This window comes from Nicotiana sylvestris, chromosome 5 (assembly GCF_000393655.2).
Source record: "Nicotiana sylvestris chromosome 5, ASM39365v2, whole genome shotgun sequence".
Lineage (NCBI taxonomy): Eukaryota > Viridiplantae > Streptophyta > Magnoliopsida > Solanales > Solanaceae > Nicotiana > Nicotiana sylvestris.
This window is the reverse complement of record NC_091061.1, coordinates 44,010,135-44,023,676: the sequence shown is the minus strand read 5'-3', so window position 1 is coordinate 44,023,676 and position 13,542 is coordinate 44,010,135. Positions and strand designations below refer to the sequence as shown.

Here is a 13,542-nt window from a genome sequence, read left to right as displayed (position 1 = left end):
CTCATTAGTATAAATTTTATTATAGAGAAGTACTTTCTAAAGTTATACCGATCATTTAAAAAAATAAATTAAAACTTTAATATTTTTTTATATATACATATATTTTTCACACACTAAAGTTTGCTTACTTTGTACATTACTAGTTTTATTTCCTGATTACTAGTATAAATATTTATTATAGAGTATACTTTCTAAACTCATAGTTAATTTTCTTATATTCGCATGAGTTGGTAAAACTATTAAATTTGTTATTAAGATTTTATTAATTAATTAATTTAAGTAACAATATTATTTATTTGGAAGATATCAATTATTTATGACATTATTTATCAATTTATAACGATGTAATTATATTTGTCTAACCAAATATGATAATAAAATTTGCACGGTAATTACATTATGGCAAACGATCAAGGTGTTACATTGCCCAAACAGACCCTTAGTATAGCAATAAAATTTTATGACACTAATGACAGCCGAGCGAAAAAATCCAATATTAAATTCAGTCTTTGCCTTAGTTCTTCTCTTCTATCTCTGCCTCTGCCTCTCACTTCCCTAGGAGAAGCAAAGAATTGCAGTCTGTAATCTGTATGTAGATGCGTGCATATACATACATATATTCAGCTACCTATACTTTCTTCTAATTTAGCCAACCGTTGATTCTTGGTTGTTTCTGGCTTAGATCCCCTCTCCCTTTGTTTTTCTCACTTGGTATAATTCCTGTTATCCTCTGCTTTATGATTTATGCATATGCATGTTTTGTGATATATTCAGTTTGTGTTTATGGATTTCAATCTGTGTCATCTGTGCACTTGTGCGCTTTTCCTCTAGTAAAATTTTTATTGAAAGAAATGGGGTTTTGGAAAAATAATTGAGTTAAAATCTCAGGAGAAAACACTAGGTAATTTTTTTGGACCCGCCTAAGCTTTGGTGAGCAGAGTTACCCAGTATTTGTGCCGGTGGGAGGTAGTAGATATCCAGTGGAATAATCAACATGCGCGCCCGTATACTACTGTCATAAAAAAAAATTGAATTTACTGATTTGGGGCACTTCTTTTTTTGGTTATCCGTCTTGATTTTGTGACATTTTGTTGTAGTGTATGTAGTTTCTGAAAAGAAGATGCTGATTATTCGGAAGTTGCTGATAAATCTTAAGTTCTAAAGTTCGATTATTTTTAGATTCTATCGCCTGCACTTTTTTTGCCAATGCTTTAGTTTGCTTGTCTTTTTTTATGGTATTTATCGAAATGGTTTTACCTTATCTCTTTTTCTTTCCACTTTCCTTGTGATTCAGCCATTTTCTTTATATTTGGAAAAATGTTTGTATTTTGAATGCACGTATGCAATTCGCGCGTGGAGAATTAGGTTTTCTTTACAATTTAGGGTTCAAAAGAAGTAGGCGGTTATTAATGGGATCTTGATTTTGCAGTCACTTGGATTGGTTTCTTATTTTTATTTTTATGTCGTGGATTTATATAACCGACCAGAACCAGTTTTCGACTGAGATATAGTTGTTGTTCTTGTGCTTTTATTTAAGGTGCTTGGTTATTGCGCGTGCAAGCACTGTGATGGCATTCACTAGTACTGATAAAATCAGATTGGCAGATACAGTGGTATGTAGTTATTCTGCTCTTAATCTATGGTGAAACCCATTATTCCATTGGTAGCCATCTGAACTAGTTGTTGAACCAACAAAATTTCACCTACTTCAGTTGCATGCACCAAAATGGATCAAGTGGATATAGAACTATTGGTATTATACAACCACAATAATTTCTCACCTTGATTAGTTGATGCACAAAATGTGACCTAGTTATATATAGAATTATTGATTTTATCCTCTCTCCTAGTTTTGTTGTAAGAGCGACATATTTTCAAGTAGCTAGATTCATATGACCCTAGCTTCGCACATGTTTAGGCCAGTTTAACATGGTTGACCTATTTCCTCCGCCTGGGTGCAACTTATTTATGTGTCTTATCCAACTTTACGTCTATAATAGTCACTTTTTTATTGTGTTGACAAAAGTAGGAGTTGTGTATTAGTATTCTTAAGCAAAGGGTACAAAAAAAGAAGAGAAACGAGAACCTTAAATATCTAAGCTAGCACATTGAAACCTTGTCTTGCATGGGTGTTGAACCTAAGACCCGTAAAGCCATTGTAATCGAGCTCATAAATGAGCCTGATAAAGAAAAAAAGAGTCTAGAAAATGTTTCATGCATTTAGAACTAGCATTTAACTGAAAATGCTCCCATTCCCCGAGAAAACTCTCTTTCCTACTTCCTAGGTTGGCAGGGTAGTATTTTCCGGTGTAATACCCACCGGATTCCCCCATCCTTTCTTCTCCACTCTCCACAAGCCTTACCATAATAATATGGATAATAACAGGATTTATTACAATGCAGGTTTCAAATCTTTCGATATCACAAAAAACAGAACGAGATCAGAAGTTTGGTTCGAATGGGTCGAGCGCAGTAGAAAATTAATGAGGTCTGCAACAGTTAGCATTAAAGTTATGAAATGGGTCACATGTGTGTTTAATGTGGCTTCAAAGGAACATAGCAAGACAATAAGAAGATGGTCTATGAAAGACCATTACACAGAATATTATTGCAGCCTTAAATATAATGAGTATGGTAGGTACATCAGTTTCATTGCAGTACAGGGCGATAATAGATCTGTTATAATTACACCAGAAATTGCATTAAATGCTAGGTGGAGTGCTATAGCCCAGAAAATTCTTAGGCTCATAAATGAGCATGATAAAGAAAAAAAGAGTCAGCCGGAAAACATCCCTCGTCTGGAGTCCTCTTTCAAGGAAGCAATCAATACAAGTAGGTGGCAATCAGAAGGAACAAAAGGATCCCCTATCAAAATCAACAATGCCAAGATCACAATCCCAGGTGGAACAGAGATAACGGAAAAAGATATCTTGAGTCGATGCATTGTAGGCAGAGTTCTGACCCCTATGAAGGAAGCACCATCTTTGAACGACATCAAAAGATGGCCAAGCTCCAGTTGGAAATCTACCATCAATGTTAATGTCCACGAGAAGAACGACTCCCAATTCTTTTTTGAATTTCCATCAAGGAAGGAAGCAGAGCATGTTCTTAATGACGAATGGTACTATTAGAAATTTAAAGTTTGGTTAGGCTGGTGGAGTCCTACCACTGGATGCTAGCCGGAGGAGGTAAGGCGGGACTGGTTGTGGATCAGGCTTTTGGGTCTACCGGTAAATCTCTGGTCGGAAAAAGTGTTCAAAATTATAGGAGATTATTGTGGGGGATGGATAGAAACAGAGGAGGAAACAATGCTTAAAAATCACCTGCGCTGGGCAAGGATTAAAGTGAGGGGAGATGGAAGCAAGGTTCCTAGAGAGATAGCAATAGAAAGTGACAATCTGCTGTACAAAATTCCAGTGTGGTGCGAACTGCCGACGACTATAGTGGAGGTTCCTTTGGGGGAGGAAGAAGAAAGAGGTAGTTGTCTGATGGGTAATGAAAGAAATAGTTACCCGTTGGTTTATAGTGGAATCCACCTTGGAAAGAGTGTATTGTCGGCGGCTTTCCAGGACAGTCACGTGGGTCCTCAGCTGGAATTTAAAAGCCCTAATCAGTTGGCACATGTGCCAGGCTCACGTGCGATTGGGCCTAGATTTGTAAAAGAGAATATGGGCCCCAATTTTAAATTGGGCCCAAGCCAGGCTAATTTTTCTTTCAAGTTATGTTACAAGGATCTAATACCTTCAGCCCATAAAGAAACATTTAATGACCCCCTTTTAATTGAAGTCCAGGCCATCAAAACAGTAAAAGGAAATAACGAAGGGGCGGACCAACTTGAATTCAGAGACAGAATTCGAGGAGACTCTTTACACCCTCAGAAAGAGTCTGAAGAGACAGAGAGATCGACCAATTCAATCACTGCAACAATCATGGAGATCAGCAATTCAGAGAATCAACATGCAACAGAATCAACATGCAACAGAATCACAGGAAAATAATTACATGCAAATTGGGGAGGTAAACGATTTGGGGGAGTGGACCATTGAAGTTCTCCCTCTAAATTCCTTAATCAGTGAAGAAGAGGATGATGCTGAATTTAATGCACCAATCTGGGCGCATCAAAACATTATCAGATTGAGTAAGGAATTTGGGGTAGAGTTTAAAGGTTGTGAGCAGGAAGCTTTTCAATTATTTATGAAAATTGACGGCAAAAGGAGAAATGCAATGGAATCGACCTCATCGATTATGAAGACAGTCACACCAAAAAAGAAGCTAAGCAAAGAAGTTAGGAATTTAGATATAGGGAGCAATTTCAAAAGTAATGGAACAAGGAGCAGGGGGGATACATGGCCATAGATACTAAATGATGATCAAAATAGTTTCTTGGAATGTTAGGGGGCTAAATAGATATAGAAAGAGGGAGTTGATAAAAAATATGATGGGTAGTTGGAAGGCAGAAATTTACTACTTTCAAGAGACAAAAGTAAAAGGGGAAATAAGGGAGATTGTCAGAGATTTATGGGCTAGTAGATGGGTGGAGTACGCTCAATTAGAAGCTAGTGGGACTAGAGGGGGCATTCTAATTATGTGGGATAGTAGGGTATGGGAAGGGGAAATAAGTAGTGTGGGGATGTTTTCTATTACAATCAAATTCAGTGGAAGATCACAAGACTTTGTTTGGCACCTCTCTAGCATTTATGCTCCTAATGATAGAGGGGAAAGAGAAAGAAGTATGGTGGGAGGTAGGGGTTGCTAGGGGCCTATTCAATGGACCTTGGGTGGTATGCGGGGATTTCAATATTGTTAGATATCCATCAGAGAAAAAGAACTGTAGTAATTTCAACAGGTCAATGGCTGAGTTTGCAGAATTCATCAATGATATGGGGCTGGTAGACTTACAGTTAATGGGTTGGAGGTTCACTTGGAGAAAAAGGGTTGATCACAATGTTGCTGCTAGACTGGATAGATTCCTAGTTTCTGAAGAATGGGATGAAGGATTCAGAAAAATTGATCAATCTATTCTACACAGAGTCACATTAGATCATTCCCCATTGCTTTTGCAGAGTGGGAACTGGGAACCAGTTAAGTCCTATTTCAAGTTTGAAAATTGGTGGTTGCTGACTGAAGGTTTCAACAAGAGAATCAAAGAATGGTGGGAGTGTTTCTCATGTGAAGGCAGTCCAAATTTTGTCCTAGCTTTCAAATTGAAAGCTCTAAAAGGGAAGCTCAAAGAATGGAGCAAATCAGCTCAAGGCAACCTGAAAACGCAGAAGCTGAGTATTCTGGGCCAACTAGCTGAATTGGAGGAGACAGAAGAAGTGAGGTCACTGAATGAAGAAGAGAAACTCAAATAAGCAACCTTATTGATAGAGTTCGAAGAAAATGCTAGGAAGGAAGAGATAGCATGGAGGCAAAGGTCTAGAGCAATATGGTTGAAGGAAGGGGACAAAAATACAAAATTCTTCCACAGAACTGCCAATGCCCACAAAAGATTCAACAACATTGACAAGTTACAAGTAAATGGTGAAACAGTGGAGAACCCTGTAGATATTAAGAGAGAGATAGTGGCCTTTTATCAACACCTATATTCTGAGAGTTGGCGACCAAAGTGCAGCTTAAGGGGCTGCCCCACCATTAATGCAGAAGATAACCAAATGTTGCCGAGTCCTATTGAACCACAGGAAATATGGGAGTGTGTTAAAGCTTGTGCAGGGGACAAAGCCCCAGGCCCAGATGGATATACAATAGTGTGTTAAAGCTTATGCAGGGGACAAAGCCCCAGGCCCAGATGGATATACAATGGCCTTCTACATCCAATGCTGGGAAGTGATAGGATTAGAGGAGGTGATTGCTGCTGTTCAAAATTTCCATGAAAGTGGGACCTTTGAAAAGAGTTTTAATGCAACCTTGGTGGCTTTGATTCCAAAGAAAGTCGGGGCCAAAGAATTAAAAGATTTCAGACCTATTAGTCTGATAGGAAGTTTCTACAAAATAATTCAAAGATCCTAGCAGAAAGGCTCAAAAAAGTTATTGGAAAGCTGGTGGATACCCAACAGATGGCCTTCATCAAAGGTAGGCAAATCATGGATGCTATTCTGATTGCAAATGAGTGTGTTGATGCCAAAATGAGGAGCAAAGATCCAGGCATTTTGTGTAAGTTAGGTATTGAAAAGGCTTATGACCATCTGAACTGGGAATTTCTACTGGGAATCCTACTGAAGATGGGTTTTGATGAGAAATGGATCAAGTGGATTAAGGCATGCATAAATACTGTGAAATTTTCAATTCTGATAAATGGGTCGCCTGCTGGATTCTTTTCATCACAGAGAGGTTTGAGGCAGGGGGACCCTATATCCCCTTCCTATTCATTCTAGCAATGGAAAGTTTAAACAACCTGTTTAAATCTGCAAAAGCTAACAACTAGATCAAGGGCTTCAGGGTGAACCATAGAGTTCCAGAGTCTCTGGAAATCTCCCATTTATTATATGCAGATGATACTTTGGTTTTTTGTGATGCTAATAGAGATAAGGTGCTCCTTCTGAGAGTGATTTTCATACTCTTTGAAGCTATTTCTGGATTACACATTAACTGGAATAAGAGCTTCATTTATCCAGTTAATGAAGTAATGGAGATTCATAACTTAGTGAATATTCTGGGAGGGATTATAGGAACTCTGCCAACAGTACATCTGGGAATGCCTCTTGGAGCAAAAAGCAAATCAAAAGGGATCTGGAATGATGTAATTGAGAAATGTGAAAAGAAGTTGGTCAGCTGGAAGAGTTAATACCTATTACTGGGAGGGAGACTTACACTAATCAATAGTGTTCTAGATGCTTTGCCAACTTACATGATGTCTCTATTTCCTATGCCTACAAGTGTAGCAAAAAGACTTGATGCCTTGAGAAGAAACTTCTTATGGCAAGGAGCCAGTGAGAATAACAAGATTCACTTAGTCAGATAGGATGTTCTCACAACAAGCAAAAAGGAAGGGGGTATGGGGATCAGGAATCTGAAATTGCAAAATCAAAGTTTGATGATGAAGTAGCTATGGAGGTTTGCTACAACAGAACAATCTTTGTGGAAGAATGTAATTGAGGTAAGGTATGGGAAGGAATGCAGCTGGACAACCAAACCAGTGAGCACTCCTTATGGGGTTAGCCTGTGGAGATCTGTCAGAAATTAATGGCCAAAGTTTTGTACTAAGTCTAGTCTTAAAGTGGGTAACAGTATGAAGACCTCTTTCTGGGAAGACATATGGCTCGGACAAAGAACTTTGAAGCAGTTGTTTTCAGACATTTACAACCTGAATCAACAGCAAGTTTCTTATGTGGGAGAAGTGTGGACAGTTCATGGATGGAATCTCACCTTCAGAAGACTCCTAAATGATTGGGAAATTCAAAGGATGTTACAATTTTATAGCACCTTAGAACAATTCAAAGGGACTTCATATTCTGAGGATAAGATGCATTGGAATGGGAGAAAAGAAGATAAGTTTACTGTCAGATCTGCATACAAAGCTCTTAATCAGTCTAACAATCAGATTGGATGTTGGCCATGGAAGATGATCTGTAAAGTAAGAATTCCCTGCAAAGTTGCATGTTTTACTTGGTTATTAGCAAGAGAAGTAGTCCTGACACAAGATAATCTTATCAAGAGAGGTTATCAGTTGGGGTCCAGATGTCACCTGTGTGAAGCTCGTGGGGAGACAATCAGCCATCTTTTTTTACACTGTAATGTTACTGATCAACTATGGAAGATATTCATCAATCTGAGAGGGATCCAGTGGGTTATGCCTAGGAATATCAAGGAAGTCCTAACTAGTTGGAAAAGAGATGGGGAACATTCCGGCCAAAAGGAGAGATGGAAGATTGTCCCAGCTTGTATCCGGTGGACAATATGGAAAGAGAGGAACCAAAGATGCTTTGAGGACAACCATAGTTCAATACAAAAACTGAAGATGAGCTATTTAATGCTCTTTTACTTTTGGTGTAAACAGGAATTCCTAGAAGAGTGTGAGAATATTTTTGATGTTTTAGACCATTTGTGAATCCTATAGAACTTTAGAAGAGATTTTGATGTTTTAGACCATTTGTGAATCCTATAGAACTTTAGGCTTCTCTTCTGGGTTCCTGCAATGTAATTATTAGGTGGTTTTCACCACTGGTGTAATCACTTTTATAATCAATACAAACATATTACCTTTTCAAAAAAAAGAAATATTTGTATCACCTTCCTTTTCCACTAATATTAAAGATTGTCTTCGGTTTACTTTCCATGTGAATCAATTATATTGAACTTGACCTAGACTAAACAAGAATAAAGAAAATTTGTGCCTCTTAGGAGATGTAGAATTCATAAACTTCTTTTTCATGAAACCAAATGTTGGCAAAAAGTACCTTATGGATATTTCATAATTCCTTGATCCCAAGGTACTTCGTTATTGGACTACTAGTCCCTACGTTCGTGCGTTGCACAAATTCGCTGAAATGATTTTTAAATTTTGGACCACATATTGTAAACATTTTTTGCTTGAACTATAAATCCTCACAATAAAAAATATATTAACATGATTTATATAGCCGACCCAAGTGTGATTGAACTATATTTGTTGTAATTTTATATTGTGGGCTAGATTAAGAGTCTTATTTGTATTACATGAGTTGTATGGATTAGAAGTTTAGTTTAAGTGTCATGCTAATAGATAGCTGTTGAAATATTTCTTATTTATTTCGCATTATTATCAAATACAAAATATTTTTCTAGAACTTGAAATATTTGATGATAAGTTTTAGAAAACTGTTTTCCTTTCTTTTGTACATTAATGTCAGAATTTTTTAAGAGGTAAAATAGGGGCATTTTGGTCTATCAAAATTTTACTTAGATTCTTCCCACTTTTATAATAATAACAGATTAAACATGTGCAATTTTGACTTCGAGGTATGTAACCTGTACCTTAACAAAAAAATATTTTGACTTCGCGGCAAGTGCTAATGGTGCTCTTGGGGACATACTTCACCTTAAGTGCTTATGTTTCCTAATGCATCCCACCTAAGGCTTGTTAGGAAGCTCTGTTTACTGAACTTAGTTTTTGACTTTATCGTAAGGAAAAATTCTTGATAGGTATTCCACCTTGTGGGAGTGGCATCTCATTAGAACTTGACCGTAGACTCTTGTATTGATTTTGTTTCCACTGGATGCCATTATTAAAAATGCATTACTTTATCAAGAAGACTACACTCTAAACTGTAGAAGAGTTTATTTTAGTCTGCTGTTCAGACCCTAAATAAAGCTTACACCAATGGTATAGGATTAGTGAACAGAACTCAGATTAATTGGTTGAAATTAGATTTCGAGCTTATCAGGTTAAGAACTTAAGATTTATGACCAACAAAGAATCTCCTAAAACAGTGGCTTCAGACATTTTTAAGATTAAGACAAACTTTCTTGGAAACTCTCCCCGAGTGTCAAGTGGTTCCTGGTATCCGGTGGTTCCTGTACACCAATATGATCAAGTAGTTAGACCAATTTTTCAATGTGAAGTGGCCCGCTATATGGATTCATTTGCACTCTTGATGACTTGGGAAATGTTTTGTTTGGAAATATTTCATGCTAACTTTCTTGTTTGTTCAATATAAATAGTATTCCTAAGTTCTGGCTCCCCCGACAGGGACGGGAACAGCCTTCGGACTTTACCTGTTACCTGGCACATCAGGGTATAAATAGTATGCCTAAGTTGTGGCTCAAACTATTTACCTTTTGCTGCTTTATGAATGATTTTATTCCCCAGAGCATCAACTTCCTTTCATGGTTGCCAAGTCTCCTGTAAAGTCATTTAGTTGAGCAGTTTCAAAATTAACTTTTCTTACCACGGATCTCGTTTGTGGCCTCTCCTAGCCTTATCTGGACAGTCACTCTGATTTATCTTCTTGTAGAACTTCCTGTTATTAATGATATTTAGTTTTATTGGTCTTTCATTAGTTTTATCTTGCATTTTCTTGGTGATTTTAAGTCATTGCTTTCATCATAGAGAAGAACTCCTGTACTTTGAGTGCCCCATAGAGTTAAATTATATTTTCTCCTTTGAAAGTGTTTTTGTCGAGACCCCGCACATGTTTAACTGGATCTTCTTGTTTATAAATTTGTTCCTTGTACTAGATGGACTCATTTGGGTATGGAGATTGTTTCAATTGCTACTAGGCTGACATTTCAAATTTGATTTATAATTGCTCTGTATTATCAATTCATATCAGCTCTTGATGACTTGGTGTGAACTCCCTTTCAGCATTTATTTTACCAATCCAAACAGGGGTTCCTGTCTTTGTAGAAAGTACATAAATTAGCCCTTTGGTTAAATAGGATAAAAGGTGTTCTTTTTCTGTCCTATGTTGTTCACTGTTCCAGGAGTTCTCTTGTCGAATAAATCATGTTTGCTTTGTTTGGACAGTTCTATTCAATTTAGAATTGGTTAGATGGAGCGAGATCATCTGGACCTTGCGACCCTTGGAAAAACGGATCATAATGATATTCATGGTTCTTCAGTTGCTAGTCACCGCGATAATATGAAGTATGAGCCAAAAGATTTGAGAAATTCTGCAGACCCTGCTTTTAATCAGAATCCTATAGATGTTACTTCTTCACCAGAACGAGAAGATCATAGCACAGACGATGAGGATAACCAAGGTGAAGATGCTCAAAAGCAGTTAGTGCTTTACGATCCTGCTGCAGTTGGTGCTGGCGAAATTGAACTCGTCCCTGATCCTCTTGATTCTCAACCTCGACGAAACTCCTTTCCGAATTATACATCTAGAATTTTGCCAGCTGTAGGGGCATTTACCGTGCAGTGCGCAAACTGCTTCAAATGGAGGCTCATACCTTCAAAGGAGAAGTATGAAAAGATAAGGGAACACATTTTGGAACAGCCTTTCTATTGTGAAACAGCCCGTGAGTGGCGTGCTGGAGTATCATGTGATGATCCACCTGATCTTACTCAAGATGGAAGTAGGCTCTGGGCTATTGATAAGCCTAATATTGCTCAGCCCCCTCCTGGGTGGGAACGTCTTTTAAGAATCCGAGGTGAAGGAGGCACCAGGTTTGCTGATGTGTATGTGTCTTGCATTCCTTCCCTCCTCCTTTTGCCGTTAGTAGGTCTTAAAAAGTTGTATATGATTCTTCCCTATTAAGCTAGGACAAACACTGCCTAATTAACATTTCTCTTGTCATGATGATTTTTACAGGTATTATGTTTCGCCATCGGGCAAAAGACTTCGTTCCATGATTGAAATTCAAAAGTAAAATTACTAAATCTTGAATCTCTATTCTCTTTACATATTCCTCATGGTTTTTGCTCAATGCTTTCTCTTCCCAGGTACTTGCAGGAACACCCGGAGTATGTAGCAGAAGGTGTAAGTATGTCCCGGTTTTCATTTCAGATCCCAAGACCTCTGCAGGAAAACTATGTTAGGAAGCGGCCTTATCGTCCAGCACTTGCACATGATGAAGATGATCCTGGTATGCCACAACCTTTTGCACCTCCATAGACTTGGTTCTTTAAGCATGCTTAAGTTAAAAACTCTAGCATTTGGGATTAAAGCTAGTTGCATGAATGTAGTTCATGCTGGAAAATGAGGAAATAAAGTTAACAGGTGCTATTTGGTTCTTTCTCCCCCTCTAAGACTGCTATAGGTGAACAATGAAAGAATTACTTTCAAGTTATGAACTGTTCCGACTGGAGTAACTGGAAGCTTGTCCTAGGGATAATGAATCTATCTGAACATACACGTTATAAATGAATCACTGTGGTTTTTGTGCATTAAGCATTCAGCCCTCTTAGGCTATAAGTACTTGATTGATGGATTTTCCTTCACTACCCTCTGTTTATTATAACTAATCACCTCTTGGATTGAGAAATTATACTGTGAAGTTCTAAGTTCATAAGCATAGATCGGTTCATGTTGATTGGTGTGATTCCATTAAGTTTCTAAATTGTGTGAACTTGAGACGGCGGCTGGATATGAAGATCTATGTTATATCTTTGCTCCTGACCGGTTATTCATCTGGTTGTCCCATCACCTTAGTCTAATTATTACTGGAGCTTGTAATAGGCAGTGTTTTCTACAAAAGAATGAGACTTTGTACTCGGCACTGATTGAAGCGCATTTGTAGCTATGGCAGTGAAACGCATATCATGGATTGGTTCAGATGGCGGTACAGATTTACGGCTTGGTATGCCAGGGCTGTCTGCACCTATTTACCGGGCCCCTCTTTTTGAACCTGTGAGCCAATCGCTCAAGAAGAAGCGGACTCCATCTAAACGAATGAGCAACACTGATGCAGCGTGCAAGTCAAGTTAGAAGAGTCTCGTCTACTTTTGTTTGTATACGATCTGGTGAAATCTCTGAGAGTTCATTTTGTGTAAGCTGACATTGAGCAACCTGCACATGGACTTGTACGTACGGAAATGTTACTAGAAATATGGCTTTTACCAAGCAGTGTTTTTTGATGAACTTCCCTGATGGTCATATCTTTTGTTGTTTCCGTTGAGTGTAGACTGTAGATATGAACGAACTAGGTAATGTAAAGAACGAGTTTTAGTTGAATATTTACTTCTGTTAAAAGCGAATGCTTATTGTTAAAACTTAAATATAACTAACTGGCTGTTCATGGTGTTTTCACGTCAAGATGTTTAGAATCTTCTGTTGTCTTATACTACTATGTTTGACGCCCCATAACATTTTTAACACTCCTACAGTGGTCTACTCTTAACTGTTGTACTTCATAAAAGTTCAAATACAAAGAACCAAGTCTTGATACAAAAACAATGACATGATCGCTCTCCACACGCGCACACACAGTCTAATATTGAAAACTATGAGCAAGTTGGTCCGTTTGCGAGATTATCATACTATTTTTAGTAGAAATTGCACGGGGCGACCAAATAGGGCGCCCCATTTAATCTATACCCATTTCTTTTTAAAACTTTTAACTTGTAATCACTTCTTAAATAATTTCAGCTCCCTTTCTCCTCCTCCTTCTCCATCACCATCACAACCTCCCCCCCCCCCCCAATATAATGAAAGCAAAGAGTACAAGGTTTTCACTGGCCCATAGGCCATAGCTACTTAGTAGCATGGATGGAATTATAAAGCCACAAGAAAACTCTAATCTATTCTAGAAGAGATTTGCAGGCACTCCTCATTGCAACAGTCATCTTTTATGATTATGTATTCCCAACCCTTTGTTAATGTCATGCCAACCAACTGTCATCTTTTAGTCTGTTTCTGCAGTTCTTAAATCCTCGATCTCAAAGGTAGCTAATATCCAAGGATTTACTGTATGTAATACATGTTGCTTAAATGACGTCCATATGATTCTCCGAAGCATGATATTTGACGATCCTAGCACCTCGAATAACTGAAGTCTCCCATTTACAACACAAAACTTCAGCTCTAGAGCTGAATATTAATAGGTCGTTACAACACAAAAACTTCAGCTCTAGAGCTGAACTTCAGGCCCGACTACTAGAATGCTGAAGTTTTGCGTGAT

General features: G+C 37.9%; 1 protein-coding gene across 6 annotated transcripts; it reads left to right on the top strand.

The window, feature by feature from the left end:
- Positions 1 to 484: 484 nt before the first annotated feature.
- Positions 485 to 12,671, top strand: LOC104219682 (methyl-CpG-binding domain-containing protein 2-like). Of its 6 annotated transcripts, XM_009770396.2 has the most exons (7): positions 488 to 711; positions 1,538 to 1,613; positions 2,404 to 2,488; positions 10,445 to 11,101; positions 11,235 to 11,288; positions 11,366 to 11,508; positions 12,163 to 12,671. In XM_009770396.2, the coding sequence occupies exons 4-7, from the start codon at positions 10,470 to 10,472 to the stop codon at positions 12,348 to 12,350; spliced, it is 1,017 nt and encodes a 338-aa protein (XP_009768698.1). In that variant the 5' UTR covers positions 488 to 711; positions 1,538 to 1,613; positions 2,404 to 2,488; positions 10,445 to 10,469; the 3' UTR covers positions 12,351 to 12,671. The 6 variants fall into 6 exon arrangements, with proteins under 6 accessions (XP_009768723.1, XP_009768698.1, XP_009768693.1 ...); XM_009770421.2 differs by lacking the exon at positions 2,404 to 2,488 and having other exon boundaries at positions 485 to 711; positions 12,172 to 12,671; XM_009770391.2 differs by lacking the exon at positions 2,404 to 2,488.
- Positions 12,672 to 13,542: the final 871 nt, after the last annotated feature.

Bases quoted from the DNA above. Each gene is read 5' to 3' on its own strand.
- LOC104219682 (XM_009770412.2), top strand. From the start codon at position 10,470: ATGGAGCGAGATCATCTGGACCTTGCGACCCTTGGAAAAACGGATCAT. The intron at 11,102-11,234 runs GTATGTGTCTTG...TGATTTTTACAG, and splicing joins GGCACCAGGTTTGCTGATGT to GTATTATGTTTCGCCATCGG. The intron at 11,509-12,162 runs GTATGCCACAAC...GCGCATTTGTAG, and splicing joins ACATGATGAAGATGATCCTG to CTATGGCAGTGAAACGCATA.